This window comes from Grus americana, chromosome 12 (genome assembly GCF_028858705.1).
Source record: "Grus americana isolate bGruAme1 chromosome 12, bGruAme1.mat, whole genome shotgun sequence".
Taxonomy (NCBI): domain Eukaryota; kingdom Metazoa; phylum Chordata; class Aves; order Gruiformes; family Gruidae; genus Grus; species Grus americana.
The window spans coordinates 1,506,215-1,524,250 of NC_072863.1; the positions used below are offsets into that span (position 1 = coordinate 1,506,215).

At 57.5% G+C, this 18,036-nt stretch overlaps 1 protein-coding gene across 1 annotated transcript in view; it reads left to right on the plus strand.

Moving 5' to 3' along the window:
• Positions 1–16,254, plus strand: part of NALF2 (NALCN channel auxiliary factor 2) — a 28,392-nt gene extending 12,138 nt beyond the window's left edge. Inside the window, exons 2-3 of the mRNA XM_054839757.1 lie at positions 10,287–10,458; positions 10,980–16,254. Coding sequence (XP_054695732.1) covers positions 10,287–10,458; positions 10,980–11,395 — 588 coding nt within the window. The 3' untranslated portion in view covers positions 11,396–16,254. The remainder of the gene's footprint in view (positions 1–10,286; positions 10,459–10,979) is intronic.
• The last annotated feature ends 1,782 nt before the right edge of the window (positions 16,255–18,036 follow it).

The following is an 18,036-nucleotide window of genomic DNA, read 5'->3' on the forward strand; positions in this document are numbered from 1 at the left end:
GCTGCACAGCAACCAGAGTGGTTTTGGGAGAGAGGACTTGGCATGTCCCCAGCGAGCAATGGCTGGGTGACCAAAGCTGTCCCCTCTCCCTGCTCCTCTGTGGCCGACCCTCAGGAGCGCAACAGGCGTGGGTGCGCCCGTGCCGGGGTGGCCGGGGGATGCCCAGTCTGGCTTGGTGTGTCTGGGCCAGGTGATGCCGGTCTGGTTTGGCGTTTCCCGCTCCTTGGCTGGTGTGCCGGAGCCCTTGCGAGCCGGCGGGGTCAGGGCTCCGGGGAGGGGGCTCAGCGCCTGTCTGGCCTCCCCCCAGCCCCGGGACACCTTCCCCCTTGGGCCCCAGCCACGTGGTGTCACAGGGGAGATGGAGAAGGACAAAGCCCTCCGGATGCCGAGGGGAAGCTGCTCGGTCCCTGGCCGCTGGCGGTTTGTCCCAGTCTCCTGGCCGGCTCTCCTGGTGTCCGTCCCCTTCCCACGCATACCTTCACGCTCCCGTCCTGGCCTCGCCTTCCCAGCGAGCTGGTCGTCTTCTCTCTAAACCCCAGCCAAAACCCTTCTTGAAAGGAGAGCATAAAGCAGCGGTCTGGATTTACTGTTGCCCCTCTCGCTCGGCGGGCTCAGCGTGGGAATGCCGGTCCTTTCTGCCTTTACTGTGCTCTCGGGCTTGTGTGCATCAGACTGTTCTCAGGACAGAGACTGTCTACTGCTGGTGTTGTGCAGCCTGTAGCACAATGGGGCCCAGTCCTTCCTTCCAAGGCGCTTCCAGAAGGAGCAGGCTCCGTGTGCATTTTGTTTGGATTCAATACATTTGTTTTACAGCAGCGCCTGCAGGCAGCCCACCAAGACTGGGGCCACATTGTACTAGACACTGTCCAAGCGCGGGTAGTCCCTGCCAGAAGAAATCACAGGGCGAATAGAGGGGACAGACCCAGGGCACGGGGGGACCGAACACGCCGCCGACATCACGTACGCTGGAGCGAGAGCTGGGGTCTGTGGGCAGCAGCGAGCGGAGCGTTTCCACCCCGTTGTCATCCTCCCTTGGAGGAAGGACGCGTCTACGCCAAGGTGGCGTTTGATAGTTAAATGAAAATGTGGTTTCCTGGGAACGGTAATGTTTCCGAGCAGGGATACGGTATCAGAAGCCTGCTGCTGTGGGCTGGGGTCTGCAGGAGCGGTCGTGCAGAGCAGGCGGTGGACCATGGGGGTGAGCCCTGTCTGGGTCCCGATGGCAGCGGGGCCACCGTGGCGAGCCCACGCTGGGCAAAGTGGGGGCTGCGGTGGGAGGGAAGGGGCTCCAGGCAGCGCTGGGCAGGAAGCAGGCAGCGCTGCCCGCCCTGCAGCCCAGGGTCCCACACCTCTGCCCCCGCACCCCGCGTCGCTGTGGCTGCAGTGCCGGCTCCTGCGCTGGGTGCTGTGACCCTGCACCGCAGCGCGAAACTGTACAGGGCGCTTTGCTGGAGGGTGCGTGGGGATGCAGGGAAATGGGGGTCCTGCGACATGCGGGCACGTGGGTACTGGCTGTGGAAAGCTTCGTCCGGCTGTGACGTTAATTAGTGTGATTATTTTTTTTCTTCCCTGCTGTCCGGTGTCGAAGCCGAGCACCGCTCTTCCAGGGGATGCTCCCCGTTTCCGTACAAACCGGAGTTACGGGCTGTTCCTCCTGGGCTCGTTCCAAGGCGAGAGCTGCATCTGCTGGGATGAGCCCAGGCTTTTCCCTGGCCTCTGCCCCAGCGCAGACACGTGGCCGCCCTCGGTTGCAATGAGCAGATTAGCAAAGAAATGAGCCTGTAAACGCGGTGCCGGTCCCCTGACAGCATCCCTGGGAGCTGGTGCGGCTAACCGGTGCCCGGGGCTGCCCTGGCCCAGCACACCCCTGGGTGTTGAAGGTGTGCGTGTGTGCGCAGGTTGAGATGCTTGTTCTCCTGTCCTTTGCCCGCTCCAGGTGCTCCCAAGGAGTGTGTCACCCACGAGGGTGAACTTCAGTGTGATAGGATTGTTAACCTGGGCTTTCAGTGTAGAACGTGCGCGGAGGTCGTGCTCTAACGCTGTTTTCTCTTAGTTTTGAAAGATGAGCGCTTAGGGAGATGTGTGTGTCTCAGGCTTGTTTTGAGGAGCTTGGAGGGGCGTTATTTTGGGTTTGGTTTCTTTTTTTCGCCCTATAACGGAAGAAGCATTCAGATAGTGTCTTTAATCCAAGAACTGGGAATATAAAACTAAAATCCTAAAAACTTTGAGCTTCCTCGTGAAGCTCATGTGAGCAGGTAGCTCTGACTTGTGTTGCTTCTGGGTAATTTGGGAGTGACTTCATCAGTGAGGTCAAGGGACGTGGGTCTGGTCCTGGGGCGTGGGTGGGAAGCACGGAGCGGGGGGTTCCCCTGCCCAGGACCCTCCCTGAGGACCAGCCTGGTCGGTGCTGGACCCGGCACAGCCTCCCCTGTGCCGCTGTACCCCGGCACGCCGCGCGGTCGCAGCTCTGGGGTGACGAGCCAGGATGCAAACTGGCGTCGTGCACGGGATGGCAGGGGGAAAACTAATGGGAAAACAAACCCCGGAGGTGGGTGGGCTCGCAGGGTAGCGGACAGCCCGGCACAGACGCGTGCCAGCCAGCCCCGATGGGCAGCAGGCGGGATATGGCGTGGCGTTTCCAGCGACGTTTGAGGAACGCTCGCTCTGGCGAGCGGCTGGAGTTCGCACTGGTGCCTCTCCCAGCACCCTGCGGCCTGCGTGCGGCCGGCCCCGTTCTCACCGAGCGCCCGTCCCCATCCCACGCCGTTCCTGCTGGCAGGCTCCGTAGCGGTGCCCGGAGCCGCAGACGCTGACTCCCCTCCGTGCCCTACGGTGCCGGGGTACAATGGGCAGAGGCGCCCTGGCCCTCGCCTCCCCTGGTTGTGAAACGGAGGATCCGCGGCTCCAGCGCTGTCATCGCCGGGCACAAGTCAACATTATATATTTAAAAAAAAAATAAAAAAATAATCGCACATAGTTGTTGGGTTTTGGGGTTGGGTTGGGGTTTTTTTCCGCCTTCCCCCCGCTAAACCAGAACATGTGAATGTGGCAAGGCGGGGATAACGCAGCTCCAGAACTATCAAAGAAGTTACCAAAAAAACAGCTGTTACAGATATGATGTTAGAACAGCCTATAGCAACTCTAATTAAAAAAAAAAAAAAAAAAAGCTGTTTAAAAAGCTCAACATTGTTAATGTCAGAATTGCAGGCGGCAGTAATTGAATACAATGGTAATTGGACATTGCAGCTTGTGTTTGTGACTCCTCCTGGCCGGCCGTGGACGTTAGCGTTCCCTTAATCCTCTGCCATCCAAGGGGGCTCTTCTCTCCCCCCCTGCGCGTCCTGCTTCCCGCGCTGCATCCTGATGTGCCAGACCTTGGAGAGATGCCCGAGCGGCTCATTAGCAGTACTCATTTCCCTGTGTCCAAGATTAATGAGGCACAGCCACTCCAGATGCTCATCTCAGGCCACGGTGGAAATGTGAGTCCCAGGAACTGCTCCGGGAGGTGAGGGGGCAGCTCTCAGCCAGGGGGGTCTGGCAGGGGCAGGCAGGGATGTCTCCTCTGGAAGCTGATGGCCGGGCGCACGCGGTGTCCCGATGAGCAAGACGTGAGCGAGCTCCCTGCGGGTGCAGGTGAACGGGGTGGTTTTGGGAGGTGGGCTTCGGGCAGGTTTCCCCTGGCGCCAATGAGGGTCTGGTCCGAGGGAGCAGCGAGCCCGGCGGGGCTGGCAGGGGCTCGCGGGATCCTCGCGCACCACCCCAGCCCCACGCAGCTGCGACCGGGTCGAGCAGTCGTGGCCTCAGCGGCAGCAAAGAGGAGGAGGAGGAAGAGGAGGAGAGTCGTGGTGGCAGAGCCCACAGCTTCCAGCGGGAACCCCGGGCCACCGGCCCGAGCAGCTCCTGGGTCTCCTTCCAGAGCTGACCCCAGCGCTTCCTCGGATTAGTCAGCAGAACCCGATATTACGGCAATTAAATACAGCCCCGGGCGGCTTCGCCGAGCTCTGAACTTGTGCTGGGTCTCTCAAAGCATCCAGTTTGCCTGCACCTGGTGTAACGGTTATTGCTGCTGTCAGCAGCTCCGCTCTCCTTGGGCGTCCCCGCGGGGGGAGCAGCGCGGGTGGGGGCATCGGCCGGGAGCACCGTGCTGGGGAGTCAGATGGGTGAACTCCCCACCTTGCTCGGGCGTGAGGTTAGCGGAGGACGAGCAGCAAGCCTTGCCTTTTCTGTGCAGAATGAGGGTATTTTGTAGGGGAAGGCTTCCCGCTTCCCCCTCTGCCCTTGTCATCCTCCTCCCCCTCCGGTCTGCAAATCCCCCCCCAGAGAAGCGGGTGCTGGGCCGGGGATGCTGCCCCAGCCCCTAATTAAGGAGAAGAGTTCGTCGCAACTGGGCCGGGCCCCCTGCGCCATTAGCAGGGTTTTCCTGGAGGAAGCTTCCCAAGTGTTGATTCCCGCTCTAATGAGAAAACAGCAGCTCGTTGGGTTAATTACAGCTGGTGGTCCCGGCGGGCATCCAGACTATCCCAAGGACTGCATCCTCTGCAGAGGTGTTGCATCCCAAGGATGCTGCTCCATCCCTGCCCCTTGGCTCTCCCAAAATTTAGCTGGGGTGGTTCAACAGGCAGTGCCGGTATTGAAAAAATACTGGCAGCAACTAGGTTGGCATTGAAATGGCCAAATTACTTTAAAAAAAAGAAAAAAAGAGTATGTTATTTTGTGCAGAAATGCTAAGAATGCAAAAAGATGGTGGAAAAGGTGTTTGATGGGGGATGCTGCCCTGGGGCTGAGAGGAGGCAGCGGGAGAAGCGCAGGCAGCGGGAGAAGCGCAGGCAGCAGGAGAAGCGCAGGCAGCGAGGAACTCGGTTTGGCACCGAAGTGCCTGCGAAAAGGCCGCCCCTCCGACTGCCGCTTCCGGATATCGGTGGAAGCGTGAGCAGACAGGTAGCTTAATTAGATAGCTATTGGAAACCTAATTCATTTTGTTTCTTTTTAATGTATTTTATGACGGGTTATTTCGGCACACCTGCAGAATTCCGATGCAGATAGATAGCCTGTCGTCCTCCTCACGTATAAATTGGGTGTCTGAAGTTGGTCCCTTTCCTGCCAGCAAAACTCCTCGTGCTTTCTTGGAGTCATCTGGCCAGTCCTCTGAGCTAAAAATGCAAGAAGAGGGCACCGAAATAGAGCTGTTTGGAGTTCAGGTCACTTATATTTACTTGGCCAGGCTGGAGATCAGCCAAAAGCAAAAACATAGTGGAAGAGACGCTGATTGCAACCCAACTCACTTCCTGAAGAAACCATAAAGGGCACGGATGGAAACCGGCGAGCTTTCCCCGTTGATTTAAGCAAAGAATGAATTTTTTCCCTGTCCTAAATTCTCACGCATCCTTCATAAGAACAAGAGAAAGCAGGTTGTGTGGGGTGAGCTCAGAGATACCAAAAGCTGTTGAAAAACCGAGGCCGTAAGGCTGCTGCTCGAGCAGCCCGGGCAGTTTGCTCCTCACCTGTAACACCGATCTCTGCGGACGCGTGACGGGAGGATGCCGGTGTCTCCCAGAGATCTGCCCGCATCTCAGCCGCCAGCCCCGTTGCGCCGGCGGGTCTTCGCTGTCTATTTTTGAGCAGACGGGCGGTTTCCATCACGCGCGGCTGCGGGAACGCCTGCTGCGATGCCCGGAGGACCCACAGCCCGGCGAGGCGAGGGCCGGCTGGACCGGGGCAGCCGCACGGCTTCGGCGCTTCCCTCTGGGCGGGTGGGTGCCCTGGAAGGGAAGGGGAGAAAGGAAGGCACCCAGGAAATCCTGGAGCCTGGTCGCAGTTTCCGGGTGAGAGCACTTCCTCCGCCGTCTCCGGTGGCTGGGGTACCGCCAGCTCTCTGCAGCCTTTCACTCAGGATTTTCCTTAAATTCACGGGAATGTCCTTGTCCGAGACCCCAACCCTCTGCCAAACGTCCCTGATCGGAGTCAACGGAAACATTTTAGGGGGAAATCGTGCAGATCCACGCGGAGTCTGTGTGTGCAAGCTGTGTTTCCGCAGGAGAGCGGGATGATCCCGAGGTTCTTCCTACCAAGCTCTCGGGATTTTCCTGTGCTGGTGGGGCTGGACCGCAGGTTGCTGCAGCCCAAAGCCGGAGCTGGGACGGCGCGGGTGACAGCCACGGTCCCCTGCCAGGGGACTCGGTGTGGCATCCCGCCGCTCCGGGCTGCACGTGTCCCCGGGGGCAGCCCTGAACGCGACCGCGGCCTGGGAAGCAGCGCGGGTTGGAGTCGGGGATGATTAAAAGGTTGGGAGGGACTCGCAGGAAATGCGAGAGAGTAAATCAGTCGAGCTTGCCGAAGTTATGACTAAATGGGGAGCGTGATACATCCGCAAATAGCAGAAATGTGTAAACACGGAGGAGGGAGAAGGGATGGTTTATGGAATGATTGAAGGGAATGAACTTTTGGATGGAAAAATGTAGGTCAAGTATGAAGGAAAAGTTGTAGGCAGCGAGAGAAGCGCTTTCAGCGGTAAAACACAGGAAAGTCCCCTCGATGGAGACGTCTGACGCTAAGCCGGAGGAGGGCCTGGCAGAGGGGCTGAGCGGGAGGGATGGACGCGGTGTGTCCCGTCCGGTCCTTCCACCCGCACCCTCCGGGCTGGCAGATGGGGCCGGGCGCAGCGGCGGTCCCTGTCCTGCTCCGCACAGCCTGCGCTGCGCTTCGGGGAGGTCCCCGGGGCTGCCGGCTGGGAGGACGGGTGACCTTGTCCTTGGGGAGCCGTTACCCTGCAGACGTGGGGTGCAGAAGCCTCGCACCGCTGCTCGCCCCGGGGAGGGGAGCGCCCACCGCCGGCCCTGGGCACGGCCTTGACTGCGGGTCGCGTCGCAGATTTGATTCCTTTCCCGTTCGTGACTCGTTGGCGGATGGACGCTGGGGTCTGCTGTCGCGCATGCTGTCAGTTTGCATTTGCAGCAGGATTTTTGGGAGCCAATACAACGCTGCGAGCCGTAGGTAAACGTTGCACTTCACCTATTTGCTATTTATTGTTCATTACCGCGGAGCGTTGAAGAGTGCGTGCAAGGGCGCGACGCAGGCGACAGGACGCTGTTGGTGCCGTGTGACCGGCAGACTTGTTGCACAGAAAAAGCCCAAATGATTAATCACAAAAAGCGAGTGGCAAGTTATCTTCTTCTTAATTCTTGTTTAAATTTGCAGGCTGTTTGTGGTGTAGTTAATGTATCTGGTTTTTAATCCTGAAAGCTTTATGACATGGCGGGGGGGGGGGGAATTCATCCCACCCAGCTCCAGCGTTGGAGATCCCGCGCTGGCCGTCAGAAGCCCTCTGCAGCGGACGGGGAAGAGAGCAGCACCTCCAGCCCCCTCGCTGCTGGGGGCTCGGGGTACTCCCGTGCTTCGGAGGGTTGCGTTGTTCTCAGGATGCCCTCTCTGTTGCCGATGAAGGCAGCCAAAATAACTAACTCAGATAATTAATAATAATTAAAATAATATCTAATTTGTAGAAGATTGAAATTAGGGAAATTCACTCTACCCCAAATGCCTTAAATCTCCAATAGACCTAAAAACTTTGGAAAACATTTTTCATGGCGATTTCCACGGTAGTGCTTGCTGGGGGCAGGTCTGCCTGCCTGCCCGCTGCCTGCCCGCTGCCTGCCCGGCCCGGTGGGCTGCGGTGGGATGCCTGTGCGCTCTAATGGGAAGAAGGCGAAGGCTTTGCCTTCAGCCCGAGGAGCTGGAGCCCCTGCCTGCGGGGTGCCCCTGCCTGCGGGGTGCCTCTGCCTGCAGCCGCTGCCTGCAGGGTGGCTGCCCGCTCTCCTAGGGCTGCGTGTCTCGGTCCCCATCCTCAGTACGTCCCTCCCAGGGGCATCCCCACGTTTCGGGCTATTGCATAGCGTGTCTTTGCGGCTGCAAGCTCTCTGAGGCAGGCACCTCTCCGTTTTGCTCCAGGTTACGTGTGCATCTGTAGTCACGCGTAAATAACAGCGTCGTGTTGAGGCAGGGATGGGCAGAGTCCTCAGACCGAAGTAAGGACGTGTCCCAACTTGCTAAGTCACGGACAGTTGGTTCAAAGCCCGTTTTATACCTGCTGGTTCTCCGTCCCATCTATCGTAAGGCGTCACTGTCCACGCAGACGTCTCACCCTCCTTTACGTCCTGTCGAGGTCCCTTGGAGGGCGATGACAGATGCTTTCCCAAAGGAGAAAAGCTCATCGCGCTTGTGGAGCGTCACAGGCCACCCCACTGAGGGGTCCTTCTGCGTCCTCCTCGCCGCCCCGCTGTCCCCTTGCTCCCGACATGGTCCCTGAGGCCGGTGGGGAGGACACGCGTTGCGGCTGGGGCTGCGGCAGTCGCTGGAGCACGGGCTGTGCTCTCCTCTGCCGCTCCCTTCCTCCTCCTCCTCCTCCTTGGCCCCGGGGCATTCAGCTCAGGCAGATGCAGATCCAGACCCCGAAGCTCTCCCTCCCAGTTGTGTCCTCACAGTCTGATTGCAGAGTCAGTCCCTTCTCTGGAGCTGTTCCACTTTGTCTAAATAATTAACATCCAGCAGGCCAGGGAGAAAAAGCAGGACCGCAGCTGAATTTCCCACATCGCAGCTGAAAGCCCTGACCACAGGGCTATTGACTGCTCTGAAAGGCTTGCTCCATATTTTGTGTCCTGGTCCTGATTAAACTTTTTGTGATGAAAGTTTCACCAAAACTAACATGCTTCCATGAAAATTCTGATTTTCATGATTTGGCATTTTCCAGGAAAAAAAAACACAAAACAAACCTAAAATAACTTGCCAAGAATTTCCCAACCAGCTTTAATCCTGAGACACTACCATGGTCCAAACAAACGATGATAAGGATCTATGGAAAACATGGGGAAACAAAGCAGCGATGTTTCTAAAGCCTTCGGAAAATAAAAATGCAGCTGGAAGGAGGAGCACGGGGTTTTCTCCAAGCACGCCGAGGAGGGAAATTCATTCTCTTTGAATCACGGGGAGTCCTTTCTAGCTGGTTTCAAAGGAAGTTGGATGTGGTCATTGACGTGACCTTAGCTCTGTCGCTAGTGCCTAGATATATTCGTAGATGAGCTGGAAGTGCCACGGAGGGTGTTGCTCTTCCCAGTGGTGCCGTGGGTTTCTTGCAGCCCGAGGAATGACCGTTCACCGTGAGAAACGAGAGATCGCCATCTCTTTTACAGCGAGCAAAGACAATTTCCACCCGTGCCTGATGCTCGGGAGATAAGGGGGCATGCTGGAGATGCTGGGATGCTTCGGTCTTAACCGAAGCCATCTGGGCTGTGCCCGGCCGGCTGCGATGGGGACGAACGCATGGAGGGTGGAAGGGAAGAGCTGGTTTTTGCTGAGGAAGGTCATCTCGGTCAGCTGCACCTGAAAGCTGCTTTCTCAGCCCTGCTCATGAGTGGCAGTGGCGGCGGACACGAGGGAGGGGGGGACCGGGGACCGGGCAGCCTTGCAGCCGCAGTCACGGGTGAACCCCCAGGTTGCTTTTGCTTCTGGAAATGTTGCCAAGCACAGGTCTAGCCAGGGGAAGGGCGAGCGGAGCGTGCAGGGGCATCTGTACCACTGGTTGGTACGTTCGAGCGTCAAAATGCGCCTGTGAAATGAACGTGTTTCCCCCAAGGTCTGCCCCTTTGAGCCAAAAAAAATGGCGCGGCGAAAAATCTGAATTGGGGATTTCGCCAGACCCAGGGCGGGAAGGCGAGGAAGGTGTTCTTTGGTGGCAGAGAGGGACGAGCCGGAGGCGGCAGCGGCTCCGTGTGCCGCATCCCAGCGATGCCCACCTGCTTCTGGCCAGCAGCTCTTCCACAGGCGGAGACCTTTGGGCATCTCCGATGAAGATCAGCCCAGGGCTGTTTTGCTGTCCCCTGTCCCACGTTCGGAGCTGATGGGGACCAAAGTGCTTTAGAGGAGGCGATAATCCCTCCCCTGCCCCGGGGGAGCGGCGGGGTGTCTCGAGGAGGAGGAAGATGCTCTGGGACGGGCAATAAGCGGTGCTTGAATTTTTCGCGTGATGGACCAAGCTCTCAGGCCACCGGTCCTGGCAGAGTCACCGCGGTCTGTCGCCGTGCCTGTCTGCAGGGGACATGAGTCTATGTGGTTAATTAGCTTTATTTCTGTGGTGGATTTAGTTTGTTAGATGAGTTCCGTAGCCCCAACGCTTCAGCAGTTTATTTTAATCGATCGGTGAGTTCTCCCTTCCCCTCTCGCCCCGTGTCTCTGCGATGCTTCGGCTACCGCGGCACTTGGGGAGGTGACGTGTCCCTCTCGGTGGCTTCCCCTAGGCTGTCTACAAGGCCTGGCTGTGCTCCGAGTATTTCAACGTGACCCAACAACAGTGCCGACACCGGATCCCATGCAAGCAATACTGCCTGGAGGTGCAGACCAGGTGCCCGTTTGTGTTACCGGACAATGACGAGCTGATCTATGGAGGTTTGCCTGGCTTCATCTGTACGGGTAAGGAGGTCTGGGGAGCGGGGCCGGGGGGTGCACGGGGGGACAGGGATGGGTGCTGCTGAGTCCCCCGTTGCCAGATTTTGAAGGTTCCTTTTGGGGCAGAGAGGAAGGAGGGCACAGCGCGGAAACGCACGAAGCGCTGCCCGGCTGCCGAAACGTAGCGTCTGGGGGTGAGGGGTCAGTGGTTGATGGAGACGCAGCAACAGCCCGGCAGCTTCGCGCGGGCAGTGAAAGCCCTACCCCTGAAAGCGAAAGCAAGCATGTAAGGGGCTGCAGGTGACGAGGTTAAAGCAGCGCCGGGACGTTTAGCCGCCACAAGCAGCGGTTGGGGTGTCCTGAAGGTGTCCCAGGGCTGCGGCCTCTGCCTGGAGACTGGTCCCGGGGGGTCTCTGGGTGTCCCGGTCCTCAGGCTCTGCCCGTCCTGAGGCACGTGGCTGGCAGGCACCGGGGCTTAGTCCCTCTGCAGCTCCGTCCGCGGTTTCCCGCTGACCCCCTCCTCTTCCTCCGCTTCCTCCCCGCAGGGCTGCTGGAGAACCAGCTGCCTGACGAGGAGGCCAAGTGCTGCGAGGTGCAATGGGACTCCTGCGACCACCCCCCAGACAGCAACGACGACACATCCCCCAAATCCACAGCGTCAGAGTCATTCCACTTCCACCGCCACGACCCCCACCTCCATCACCAGCGGCAGAACCACTACCACCTCTACCACCACCACCACCACCACCAGTACCACCAGCCCCACTCCCCATCCTTGCTGCCGGTCTCCGCAGGGTCTCGCCTCGGCAGCAGCAGGATCAGACTCTGCGTGCTGGTCCTGATGCTTCTCCACACCATGGTGTCCTTCTCAAGCGTGCACGGCGGCGGCGGGGCGGCTGGCGGAGGGCTCAGCCTGGAGGCCCTGCCCGCCCGGGAGGAGAGCATGGCACGGGACGAGTGACGCAGAGGGGAAAGCCGACCTCCAAGAAGAACGCCAGATCTTTTTCCACTAAGGGGGGCACATGCTATTCCTCCAATGGGAGGCACGGGATTGGGGGTGACGCACACACACACACCCCCGCACATACCCCCAAGAGCTGCTCGCCGCGGGGCATCCCCGTGATGAAGAGTCTCTAATGCGCACAGGGCTGCGGGACTCGGCTTTGAGAAGGGTTCGGTCAGTAGCAGCCGGGCAGCGCGGCGTGCCCGGCCTCGCCGAGGCGCCGGCGCAGGAAGGTACGGCACGGGGGCGGGGGGGAGCGGAGGGGAGGGGGTCCCTTCGGAAGAGGTGTCCCCCCGGGACTGCCGCGCGTCTCCCGGCCGCCTGCCGTGAGTGCCTTGGGCGCCCGCAGCTTACCCGCCAGCGACACGCCAAGGGTTTGGCAGTCAGCCTAGCCCCCGTTTCTTTTCCTCCTCGGTCTGTAAATCCCGAAGGACCAGGTGGGCAGGGAGGCAGCACCTCTTGGCACAGCCTTACCCCCCCCCCTCCTGTCCCGGGGGAAAAACCCACCAACTCAAGGCAGAGCCGTCCTCGTGGGCTGCAGCATCCTCAGCGTGGCATTCCGCTTGCTGATGGGGTCTGGGGGACAGGAGGGGGACGGTGTTACGCTACACTGTGGTACTACTCGGGGTTTGTCTCATTGCGTCCCCAACCTTGCTCCTCTGTGCCAGGAGGTGGAGAGAGAGGGAGGAGGCAGGGAGCAGGAGGGACGCCCCCAGCATTCCCGCATCCGGCTTTGCCAAGCGTCCCGACGATTCGGTTTAACCTTTTTTGCTTTCTTTCCTGACTGGAGTGGCTGGTCGCCAAGAGGAGTTAGGGAGATGCGACTCCGGGCTAAGCGAGGGAGCGGGATCGCGCGTGGTGACGATTGGATGCAGGGCGTCAGAAGGCATCCCCCCTCCCTGCTCCACGCTTCCCAGCTACAAATCATCAACTGGATGGCAGAGGGACTGGGCAAAAGGGCTGGAGAAATCTGGCTCGTAGGGAGAGTCTCCCGCACAAAGAAGAGGCGCTTATAAAACCCAGCTGGGGAAGAGAGGTTTTGTAAATACTGTCTATCCATGGGTGCCCCCAGATCAGAAAATTTCTAGGAGCCCAGCTGGGACAGCTGGACTCGGCCGGGCAAGGTGCTGGCTGGTGCAGCCTCATTTGCCTCACTTGTTTGGGGGTTTTGGGGGTTTTTTTGTGGTTTGGGGGTTTTTTTTGTTTCTTGTTTTTGTTTTTTTTTTTAACCTGAGCTCAGTGTATCCAGGGATTCAGCCCCAAACAGATCCCGCTTTCCTAGGAAGCTCCCAAATTCTGCCCCCACCCACCAGGAACCGTTCCCAGCGTGAATGCGGCGAGGTGGTGCCGGGGGGCACAGCGCTGCACCCGCGGGCCAGGCGCCAGAGGCGAGAAAGTTCATTCCGGGTGCGAGCGAGGGGAAGGAGGACGGGGTGTTTTAGTATGAGTCAGCTGCAAAACGTCCTGGTCGCGGGTACGGATGGGAACCTGCTCGTTGCCTGCAGAGGACGCGTGACGGTCCCTCTGTTTTTTAGACGTGCCTCTTGGCGGGGAGCCTACAGCAGAGCCCAGGGGGGATCGCTGCAGCCCGGCAGGGATGGAGCAGGAGGGACGTCCTGCTGCATCTCAGACCGATCCCTGCGAGGGTCCAAGGAGTCACAGAGCTGAGGTCCGTAAGAGTTTGGTGGTTTCTGGTCTGTTGAGGTGAAGCAAACCCAAGCAGAGCCCCATGAGCAAAGCTACTTCCTACCTGGCTGGAAGAAGGAAGTACCGGGCATCTCATGGGAAGGACAGGTTTCCTGACGTTTCCAGCCCATTTCCAGACCAAAGAGGCTCTGAGAAGCAGCTGAATGTTTGATTTCTGCTTTGACTTGAATCTCAGAGCTTTGGGGTGATGTTTACACGTTACCAGTTACCTGTTACCAAAGTCCCGCAGATACGAAGCCTGTGAACCCGCTGTCCCTCGGTTATCCGGCTAGGAGAGGTGGTGTTCGTGGAAGATGCAGAGAGCGTTTCCCGAGCAGATTTCCTTGCTGTTGCTACCCAGAAAAGGTAGGGCAATTCTCGTTTGACTATTCCTCACAGCATCCGTACATTTTCAGTCTAGTTTACACCAGTCTGAGAACAACTTGGACGTGCCACGGTTCGGCAAACAGGGATCCGACTCCTCTGTTTGCTCTGCTGCGAAGAGAGGAGTTGCGTGGCTGCTTTGATGACTAGCAAAAGCATACGGCCAGACCTAGGGAGGGAGCACGGTCCTGCGCCTGCCTCGAGACAGCCGGATCCAGTTCGCTCTTAAGGAAATTAGATTTTTCATGTACTGCCAAGAGTTAAGCTAATTCCAGGCGCCTCTCTCGGAGATAGGCTGCATCCAGTCTTTGAGCGACTCATCTAGAGGGAGAAGAATAGCCCAGTGTGGTGCGTCAGCAAGTGGCCCTGAGTCACTGGCCCTATTCATTGTCTGCTGGTGAGGCGCTGAGCAGCGCCCGAGCCTGCGCGCTCGCACACGGCGTGGGGGGGTACGGGCTCGCTCGTGTGCGCTGGTGTGAGTCCGGTGCAAAGACCGTTCTGGAGGGGTGCGTGCCCTTCCGCCCGCCCCGAGGCTCCGCTGCACCGCCGGCGAGCAGAGCGACGGACCGGTGCGTCGGTGTCAGTCCGGGCTCGGGTGGTTTCTGGTGGCACCGAGCGCGGAGGTTTCGTGATGGGTGATTTCCGCAGAGCTGCGGGAGCGAGGTCAAATGGCCCGAGTTGTCTTCAGGGACTAGGGGAGGCTGGCAGGGGTTTTCTGGAATAACCTGGGAGCTGTGAGAAATGCCTTCACCTTCCAGAACATCAGCCGATGAGCTTCATCTCGGGGGGGAGGGAGCCTGCGCTACATCCCAGCGAGCCTGAAAGCTGAGCCGTTGCAAAAACGGGGTCTTTAGTGTGATTACTGGGGAGGGGTCGTTGCGTCAGCCGGGGAGCGAGGAGGCTCTGCAGGGCAGTTCTGCTGTAGCCGGAGGAGATCCGCACGTTTTCCAAGCTGTGGCTTCCCGGGAGGTGTTCACGTGAGGATAACGTGCCGGGAGGATGCCGGGTCCGCGGGCAGGGGGAGCGCGCGGGGTGCGGAGCCGCGCTGGCAGGCGCAGGGCTGGGATTTTACCTAGTGTGACTGGAAGGAAAGTGCTGAGTCTTCACAGACCAAGGCTTTTGGAAGGAGTTCTTTTATTTAGCGAGTCTGGGCTGCTGTCAATAAGTTCTGTGGTTTTAGGGCACCATATGCTGTATTCAACACTTTGCCAATCTCGTTAAATGAATCCAGACTAGCTGTTCACAGAACAGGACGGAGCAGCTGGAAGCGGTGTATGTCGCAGTCCATCATTATAAGGCCGTTGGATAAAAATCTTCTCTTTGGTCTGACATTACAACCTTAATAATCCTCCATCCATATTAGCTTTCTCTTTGCTGTACAAGAGAGAAGTCCAGAAAGGAGACGTTAACATTGTCTCAGCTAATGCCACTGACATTATTTTTATTAAAACATGGAGTGAACGTGCCCAGGATAAGGAGACGGAGGGTTTCCTTGCCCCGTGCGTGCAGGTACGCTGCAGCCCGAGCCCCTCCTGCGCCCAACGCAGCCCTGGGACCAGGAGCCCTTTGCAGAGCCACGCTCCTGCAGCCACCCGGGACCTTGGAAAACACCGGGATTTATCCTACCGGGAATTTAAACCCAAGGCGCTTCCTCCTTTTCGTTCAGTGCTCTTATTTCTTCTCCCCAAAAGAAGGCGCCGTGCATTGGGATTCATATGTATAACCCAACCTTTCCTTCAGGGGATAAACTTCTCTCTGCTCGGAGGAAAATGCCCATCGGAAAGCAGCGATTCCTCCCCGCCCTCCCCGGCAAGAGGCGTTCTCTGCCCCGAGGTGCTGGGGGGCCGCGGGGTGATGCTGTCCCCGCCGGGTCCGGGTGCAGGAGCAGGCAGGGGAGCGGGCAGAGCAGATGGGGCTGCAGGAGGAAAGGTAGCTGGGTCCTGCCCGGCTGGAGCGTTAGTCCTGGGTTTTGCACTTTAATGTAACTGCCAGTTGTAGAAATTAATTAAAAATAACTGAAGAAAAATCCCAAAGAAAGGCCCTGCTTCCTCTGGTGAAGATTAATCATTAGTTGAGCCTTTTTCTTATGAAAATACAGATCCATGGTAGCCCCAGGCAAAAGATTCCCAGGGAGAGCCCTCACCATTCGTGCTCTGAGTTAGGGAAATCGCTTTGAAAGCATCTGACAACTAAAGCAGAACATGTTGAGTAACTTGGCAACACTCAGAAAACATCTTGAAATGGTTTTTGTTCAACACATTTTGCTTTGCTTCAATAGGAGATGTCAGGGCAGTTCATTCACTGCCACTCAGGACTGCAGGCGATGCTGGGAGACGGTTCCTCTGCCCGCGTTTAAAAAAAGAAAAAAAAGAAAATCCCTGATATCGGCTGCTGCCGGGGCAGGGTCCCTCTCGGCGATGCGGCGGAGCTTCCCATTGCCGAGCTCCGTACGTCTCTTCTGGCCGGCGAGGTCTCCCCGCGCCGCGTTTGCGGGGGAGGCGGGTGATTTGCAGGACGGAGCGGGGCCGTTTGCGCGGCCGGTGGGCCAGGGTCCCCCCGTGCTGCAGGGAGGGGCCCTGCCTTGGGCTCAGCCTCGGGATTGAAGGCTCTGCCCTCGAAAAGTCATGCAGCGGCTTGTGATAAATTATGATACCTCGCTACCACCCCGGAAAGGAATGCCTATAGGAACGGAGAGAGACAAAATCAGGACAGAAACGTACTCGGATTCTGTGAAAATCCCCAGGAACGTCTACACGATGTGGCAGGCAACGTCGTTTGTAGACTTTTTGAGTTGCCCGGTGGCTTCCCGTCCATGGGGGTGTAAATCTCTCTTAAATTATACTTGAAAGGTTAGGAAGGGCAGCGTCTAATGTTTAGGCAGGACGTTAATAACGATGTGCTTTACCCATCAAGCGAAGTCAGCTGTTGGCATCCCGGCGGGGTGACGGCGGTACCTGCGTTACAAACCCCCGACCACCCCTTCTCCCCCAGGACCCTGCTTAGAGCTCCCGGGTCACGGCAGCTCCGGGGGCTGCACAGGTCCGAGCATCATTTAGTTTTATTTCGGGAGTGAAGCTTTTCAGCAGCTCTTTTTTGGGTCTTCTCAGTCCGTGCGGCTCTTTGGGCAACTGCCTTCAGTCCCGTGCATCGCTGCGGGAGCGGGGATCGGGAGAGTCTGCTCTGCTTGTCCTCCGAGTGCCGGCCAAGAGTTGGGACCCAAATGCCGAAAATCCCGGCGGTTTGCACCCTTCCTGCAGCCCCATCTCAAACAATGAAGCCAGCATCGACCGTGCTCCCCAGGGCTGAGCAAAGAGCAACCTCCCAAAAATGGGGCTGTTTTCTGGGGGGTCCCACGCGGGGCTGCCTGCCTGTGCAGGACGTGCAGCTGCCTCCAACCTGGACGTGGGCAGCTCTGTCCTTCTGGGATGAAGGGAGCAAAGGAAATGCTGTGGCTATATGCGAAGGATAAAGAATTTTCAAATAAGGATCGTAAAAAAAAAAAAAAAAATTCCTTTTAAAAGTTGTTGGGGTTTTATCAAAGCTCTCGGCTCCTGCTCGCAGGACTGGGCGTTCACGGGCTGAGTTACTAAACGCCGTTCCTCCAGCTTCCTTTCATACGCTGCGTATCTAGTACTTTTGTTCGAAACAAGGTCAGGAGTGGTTTCCAGTCTCGTTAGCATTTTATGACGATCCTTTTTCAGCCCAGGAAGTCGAAGACTTTGCTTGTTGTAAACTGAAGCTAAAAAAAAAAAAAAAAAAAAAAATAGGTTTGGCTTATGAAATTTGGGGTTGGTTTTACCATTTTTAAATGTATTTGGGAACTGTACGTGCCTGGGTTGCAAAACAAAAAGACATTTCAAGCCAGACAGTTATTTTATTTTTTATTTTGAAACTTGTCAAAACAAGCCATATTGATAATTATGACCAAATTTTTTCAAATTGAGAAATGTATCAAGAACAGCCCTTTCCCACAAAACCTTTCATTTTCAAAAAATAAAAATGAAAAAAAAAAAAAATCAATCACACTTTTTCTGCTCGCACAGTTGGAACTGGTGGCAGTGGATTCGGAGAGAATAGCAATTTGTAAGGAATTCCAACCAGCTCTACTTAAAATAGCATCCAGCCAATTTCTCGGGGGCAGTAGGCTGAGCGGCTCCGTGGTGAAAGCAAATTGGAGAGCTGCCTTTCCTCCCGGGACGGTTTCAGTCCAGGAGAACACACCTTGGGAACCGCTCGGGCATGTTCCCCTTGGGAATTTGGTGCAGAGGTGCTGCTGCCTGGGAAGAAGCGTGTCTTCTTCTCTCGGTCCTCGGCCGGTGGTGGGTGCCCCCAGCCATCCCTCTAGCCAAGCTCTATTTTTCTTTTCCAAACCAAAACGAATCCAGCTTCTTTCTAGCCTCCCAATGCATTCAGACATCGCGGTCGCGGGATGCCTTCAAAACCAGAGATGCTTCCATGCGTTCGTGGGAGTTTGCATTTGGAAGAAACGCAGCGCGCTGGTCCGGCAGGGATGCCACAAAGCGAGAAAA